Consider the following 6,814-nt stretch of genomic DNA (forward strand, 5'->3'; position numbering starts at 1 on the left):
CGTCACTAGTACGTCACTATCTTTAAAGGAGTTGTTAGTGGCTTTGAAATGGAGATAGACAGCAGACTGGGGTCCAAAGGAGCTCTTGCGACAATGCTGGTACAGAGAATGTACCAGGAAAAGAAAATCCTCCCTTGAACGGGAATGGGGGCTTTAGACACCTGTCCCCCATATATACCTCCACCCTCAGACCCAAAGCAAACAAAGAGAACAGAGCTAGCCAGTAGGCCCATTAAGGCGGAATGTAGGCCCATGTACACTGAAACTGTAAACAATAGCTGTTTACAGTTTCAGTGTAGTTAGCTCCTCCCTTCACATAGATATAAAGGCAGTGTCCACCAGTAATCTGACCAGAACTGAAGCAGCCGCTTGGTTGAGCAGCCAAACGTCTTCACTCTTACAACTTTTTGTCCAGTTGACAGATGTAACTTTCGCTTTTACTATGGATCAGACCTGGATGACTGAGGGATTACACAGACAATAATTGTCTTAATACTTACACAAGCAGGTACTTTAAAAAAAAAAAATTAAATAATAATGATGATGATGATGATGATGATGATGATGATAATAATAATAACAAAAATGAACTCTAAATAGCAGACTGTGTCTATTTTATACGTTCTTGTATCAAATAAAGACGTAATGCTACGAAATAATAGATATTACACTAGTCAGTTTGTCCTCTCTGCAGCCGGCCTCCCCCTCTCTCCTCTTCCGGTCTCCCCCTCTCTCCTCTTCCGGTCTCCTCCTCTCCTCTTCCGGCCGCACACACACACGCACTTCCGCTAACATGGCGGCGCCGGAGCACTTGTTTGTTTGGGAAGGAGACTTCGGTTTACCGTCCGTCAGCACCGACTGCCTGACTGTGCTGGTGAGTGACCGCGAGCCCGAACTGACCCGAACCAAACTAGTCCCGGAGACACAGAGGGGAGGCTCCAGGAGGACGCCGGGCTCACTGAGTCTCCTTCACGCTCACTGCCATTCATTTTACACGTGGATTTATCTCTAAAACCGGCGACTAAACCGTGACTAAACCAGGACTAAATCAGAACTAAACCTGAATTAAACCTGGACTAAACCTGAACTAAACCAGGACTTAATCAGGACTAAACCGGGACTAAACCTGGACTGAACCAGGACTGAATCAAATCTGAACCAGGAGCCAATCCTGATCTAAATCCAGTCTAATCTATGTCTGAACCCAGACTAAAGAGGCACCAAGAGGATTAAATCAGGACTCCATCAGGACTATTACTGTTAGGAACTGAAGGACTAAACCAGGTCTCGAACATGACCATGTCTAACCAGAGTAGTTCTAAACCAGGGCTAACCCATGTGGATAAAGTGGCCCCTAGTGTCTGATTACACCTCTTTATCTGCCCCTCCTTTTTACCATAATCACACAAACACAAGGGTTTAAGAATTGTTTATTGAATCTTTATGTGTATTTATGTTTATTGTATATTTAAGTGTTTTTTTTTATTTATTTTAAAATGTATTTAATATTTATCAATTGAGTAGATTTTATATTTATTCCATGTTGTGTTGTGATTGTTTTAGGCGTATGCACAGTTTGCTGGCGCTCCTCTGAAGGTTCATAAGATCAGTAACCCCTGGAGAAGCCCCTCAGGTCAGACACACAGCACTGGCACTATTTGCTTCTGGTCACCTTGACATGGAACGGTTGGGTTGGGGGCACCCCCAGGTGGGAAGCGTTTCAGCCCAGGCCGCTTTTGGGCGTGACACTGGTCTCAATGACACAGTCAAAGGCATGACATGGCCTGAGCCGCCATGATATAAAAAGAATGGCGCTACAGGAGCATCAACACAAATCAACACCAGTAGCGGTGCGTGTGATATTTGTCGGATAAACGATCATCATTAAGATGACAAAAAATAGGTATGAATAGAAAATAATAGTTTTCACCAGAGGCTGACTTAATCTTTTGATATGCTGCTCCTTGTCCGATGTCTGAATGGGGGCATACCAGCCCTATGGAAATTAGATTTATGGTATTAACGCTATACACTGGTACTACCACAACAACACTCAAATACTGTAGTACTATTACACTAACTATACACTCGTACTACAACTAAGGCTGAACAATATAAAATGCTGCTAATCCTGTTGTTTAGACCTCTGCAGACATTTTCTGAAATGACCCTGTGTGTCAGATGCCCTCCTTTTGTGTCTGATTCCCTTTCCTATGTGTCAGATGCCCTCTCTGTGTCTCCACGGGGTCTTATTCTGTGTAAAACCTACTAACCCTGTAGTTTAGACATGTTCTGAAATGTCCTTGCATGTCAGATGCCCTCCCTGTAATATACTGTAGTACTATCACTGAAACATGAGTGAATGAAACAAAACAAAGTGCAGGACATTTCATCACATTAGAACAGGGTTAAGGCCCCACTGTGGGGCATTTCTGCACATTAGAACAGGGTTAAGGCCCCACTGTGGGGCATTTCTGCACATTAGAACAGGGTTAAAGCCCCACTGTGGGGCATTTCTGCACATTTGAACGGAATAAGGGAGATTGTAACCTTTTTTCTGCTTGTGATTGGCTGATGTTAACAGTGAAATGTCTCCTCAGGTTCACTTCCTGCTTTAAAGACCAATCAGAACGAGACTCTGACCAGACCCAGTGACATCATCATCCACCTACGCAAACAGGTAACACCCACAGACTGTGTACATAACACTCTAGACCAGGAGTGTCAAACACATTTTCACCGAGGGCCACATCAGCAAAATGTCTGCCCTCAAAGGGCCAGATGTAAAATAAATCTAACTATTGTTTTTGTTAACTATTTTCTGTATTTATTACTTATTCAAATTACAAATATTGCAAATGCATTTGCCTAGATGTAACAGCGTATCTCCTGATAAAATTACATTTTAAGACCATCGCACATTTTAATTTACCCTGTTGAAGGCCACATAAAATGATGTGGAGGGCCACATTTGGCCCGTGGGCCTTGAGTTTGACACCTGTGCTCTAGACGCACTGTCTCTACGGCAACGCTCCCACAGCATTAACTCTACATACCAAATGCTTTCACTTTTCTGTGTCTCATGTTTTTTTTTTTTGTTTTGTAGAAGTTTAACGCTGACTACGACCTCTCGGCTAAAGAAGGAGCCGACAGCTTGGCCTTCATCTCCCTCATCGAAGAGAAACTGCTCCCAGCGCTGGTCAGACCCCAGCCCTGGTTTGGAGCTGGTTTGGACCTGGTTTAGACCTTGTTTAGACTTGGTTTAGATCTGGTTTTGACCCAGTTTTTACCCAGTGAAGTCCTGATTTATTTGTAGTTTAAACCTGGTTTAGTCCTACTTTAGTCCTGGTGTAGACCCGTTAAGTCCTGGTTTAGTCTTGGTTTTGACCCAGTTCTGACCCAGTTTTGACCCAATTCTGCTCTGTCTCAGATCTACTGGTCGTGGGTGGACAGTAAGAACTTTGTGGACGTGACGCGACGCTGGTTTGCGGATCACATGCCATTTCCTCTGAGTTTGGTTTTACCGGGACGAATGCACAGATATCAGAATGAGCGACTGAGGCTTCTGAGAGGAGAGGACCTTCTAGAACCTGAGGAGAACCTAGAGAAGGAGGTGAGACTTGAGGACCAAGAGAAGACCTGGTTTAGACCTGGTTTAGACCTGGTTTAGACCTGGTTTAGACCTGGTTTAGACCTGATTTAGACCTGGTTTAGACCTGGTTTAGACCTGGTTTAGACCTGGTTTAGACCTGGTTTAGACCTGGTTTAGACCTGGTTTAGACCTGATTTAGACCTGATTTAGACCTGATTTAGACCTGATTTAGACCTGGCTTAGACCTGAGGAGAACATGGAGATGCAACAGACCTCCTCCTCTCCTGAGATCTTAATCTGATCTCTAACGTGACAGAAACTGCTGTTGTGTCCTTAGACGCGACACTTCACCAACATTACCTCTATGTGATGTTTCTGTGAGGTGGTGCCGGGTGGTGCAGATTGGCAGCCTCACTTCTGTCAGTTTGTCCCAGGGCAGCAGTGGCTACAGAAGTATTTCTACACCGCTGAGTGTAGAGTGACTGAAGTATGCTGCACAGAGCTCTGTGTCTTGAAAGGCGCTGTATAATAATAATAATAATAATAATACATTTTATTTATAGGGCGCCTTTCTGGGCACTCAGGGTCACCTTACATACAATATATATACATATACAGACAGTTAAAATCAACATTTATGAACATACAGTTATAAGTCCAATGGTTGAGTATTTAATGAAATGAAAAACAGATGTTCATGTCATATTTGAGAATAATCCAAACTGAACTGGACCTACAGTTTATGAGCTTCAGGTTTAAGCCTGTTCCTTCTCTGAAACTGTTCGCTCTCATCTGCTGCTTCTGAGTCGGAAAAACCTCAGCCAGAGAGTTCCACTGAGTCAGACTTTCCACAGACCCGGCTCTCATGAGTCTGGCTCTATCTGAATGTTCTCAAGATCTGATCAGCATCGTGCTCTGCTCCTCTACTGTCCATCTGCATGTCCTCCCCCTATCCCTCTGCACCTAGTCTTGGTTTAGACCCTTTTTTGGTCCTGGTTTGGTCCTGGTTTGGTCCTGGTTTGGTCCTGGTTTGGTCCTGGTTTGGTCCTGGTTTGGTCTTGGTTTGGTCCTGGTTTAGACCTGGTTTAAAACTGGTTTAGACCTGGTTTAGACCTGGTTTAGACCTGGTTTAGACCTGGTTTAGGTCTAAACCAGGTTGTCCCGGGACCCTCTCACTGTGAGCTCTGAGTGCTTATCGTTTCCTCTTCTCTGTATTTTGCACTTGTCCCTGGACCCTCTCACTGTGAGCTCTAAGTGCTTACCCCTCTTCTCCTCTGTATTTTTGCAGTTGTTCCGAGATGCGGCCGAGTGCATGAACCTTCTGTCTCAGCGACTTGGACAGCACAAGTTTTTCTTTGGAGAATCGTACGTTTCGCTTTGAATTAATACAAAATTACAAATATTCAGCATGAACTCTGATCACAGCCATGTTTCTCTCCTCCTCTCTTCATTCTCTCTCTCTATTTTTTTCCCTCCTCTTCTTTCTCCCTCACTGCTCTTTTTCTTCCCCCCTTCCCTTTTGATGTATATCTCTCCTCTGCTCTTTACGTTTTGTTTTTTCATTCTTTCTCTCTTCTCTCCCCTCTTCCTCCTTTCCCCCTCTCCTCCCTCTCCTCTCTTACCCTCCCTCCACTCTCTCCCCCTCTTCATCCCTCTTCTCACTGATGTCTCTTTATCTCTCTCTCGTCCCTCTCACTCTCCTCTCTCCCATATGTCTCTTCATCTTTCTCTCCCTCTCTCCTCCATTTCTCTTCCCCCTCCTCTTTACTCCATTTTCTTTCTGTTCCTCCTTTTTCTTCTCTATCCTTCTCTCTGTGCTTTCTTTTTTCCCTAATTTCCTCCCTCCTGTCTCTCCTCTTACTTCTGCTTTCCCTGCTCTTTTTCTTCCTTCCCTCCCCTGCCTCTCCTCACTTTCCTCCCTCTCCTCCCCTTTTCCATCTCCTCCCACCCCCCTTTCTCTCACTCTCCTCTCTCTTCCTCTGCTCTTCATCTTTCTCTCCCTCCCTCTCCCTCCTCGTCTCTTTCTCTCCTCTGTTTCTCCCGTCAGTCCCTGTTCTCTGGATGCGTTTGTCTTTGGACACCTGGCTCCGGTTTTAAAGATCAAATTCCCAAACTCCAAACTTCAACAGCACCTTCAGAGTCTGGAGAACCTGAGCGGGTTCTGCTCCAACATCCTACAACTCTACTTCCCCCGGACAGGCCCAGGTAACAGCCCCGCCCCAACCCGGGTAATAGCCCCAAACCCGGATAACAGCCCCGCCCCAACCCGGGTAATAGCCCCAACCCGGATAACAGCCCCGCCCCCAATGCGGGTAACAGCCCCACCCCCCAGTATTAGTATCAGTAGTATGTTCTGCTAATTACATAGCATGTAGTAGCATTCGTTGTAGTACCAGTATTTGACGTATTTCTGGTATGTCCTGTGGTTAGAGCCGTCCCCTCGCCCAGCGCCCTCAGCCTCAGACGACGGTGACCACGTTCCTCACAAACGCAGGAAGCAGCTGCTGTCGGTTCTGGTGGCGATGGGAGCCATGTTGAGTTACGCTGTTCTCACGGGGCTCCTGTCCATCAGCCTGCACCAGAGGGGTGCACTAGAGGAGCCGCCCGACGAGGAGCCGGAGGAGCCCGAGACACACGAGCAAGAGCATGAGCGATAAACATCAAAATGATCCAAAAAAATTGTGAATATTTAAATGTAATTATTCTCATTATTAAAACTACTCTGGACTCTTGAGCTGTGCTGTTTCCTGGTGTTAAAGCAGACCTATTGTGCGTGTGTCTGCTCTAGTTATAATCTATGGCTACGTTCACACTCTGAGCCATGGGACACTGATGTGAGCCTCTTCACTGACACTTTTTAATAACCTTCGGATGAGAAGGAGAACATTTGCCTACATGCGTGATCGCCTTTCTTCAGCTCTTGCACGCCAAAACAGAATCAAAACAGAGTGCGACATGAGCAATGCAGTCATATCAGATACATATCAGATTTATAACATGTGGCCTGGTTCTGATTTGAAAAAATCAGAATTGAACTGTTCACACTGACTGACTGTCATATATGGGTAAAAAAAATTCCTATTTGTCCTGCAGAGTGAACATGCCTTATGACCCCCGTGAATCATTATGTTATAATTTCCACATTTTAAATCACAATATTGCTGAGGTCGCCTTAAACGTCATCACAACAAAGTGCTGCATGCTGTCAGCGCCCCCTATGGA

General features: G+C 45.3%; 1 protein-coding gene across 1 annotated transcript; it reads left to right on the plus strand.

The window, feature by feature from the left end:
• Positions 1–776: 776 nt before the first annotated feature.
• LOC117384085 (metaxin-1-like) lies at positions 777–6,291 on the plus strand. Its single transcript, XM_033981358.2, has 8 exons — positions 777–874; positions 1,564–1,633; positions 2,601–2,680; positions 3,107–3,199; positions 3,431–3,613; positions 4,881–4,957; positions 5,640–5,797; positions 6,023–6,291. The coding sequence occupies exons 1-8, from the start codon at positions 794–796 to the stop codon at positions 6,247–6,249; spliced, it is 969 nt and encodes a 322-aa protein (XP_033837249.1). The 5' UTR covers positions 777–793; the 3' UTR covers positions 6,250–6,291.
• Positions 6,292–6,814: the final 523 nt, after the last annotated feature.

This window comes from Periophthalmus magnuspinnatus, chromosome 16, assembly GCF_009829125.3.
Source record: "Periophthalmus magnuspinnatus isolate fPerMag1 chromosome 16, fPerMag1.2.pri, whole genome shotgun sequence".
In the NCBI taxonomy this organism is placed as follows: Eukaryota; Metazoa; Chordata; class Actinopteri; order Gobiiformes; family Gobiidae; genus Periophthalmus; species Periophthalmus magnuspinnatus.

Bases quoted from the DNA above. Each gene is read 5' to 3' on its own strand.
- LOC117384085 (XM_033981358.2), top strand. From the start codon at position 794: ATGGCGGCGCCGGAGCACTTGTTTGTTTGGGAAGGAGACTTCGGTTTA. The intron at 3,200-3,430 runs GTCAGACCCCAG...GCTCTGTCTCAG, and splicing joins AGAAACTGCTCCCAGCGCTG to ATCTACTGGTCGTGGGTGGA. The intron at 4,958-5,639 runs GTACGTTTCGCT...TTCTCCCGTCAG, and splicing joins AAGTTTTTCTTTGGAGAATC to TCCCTGTTCTCTGGATGCGT.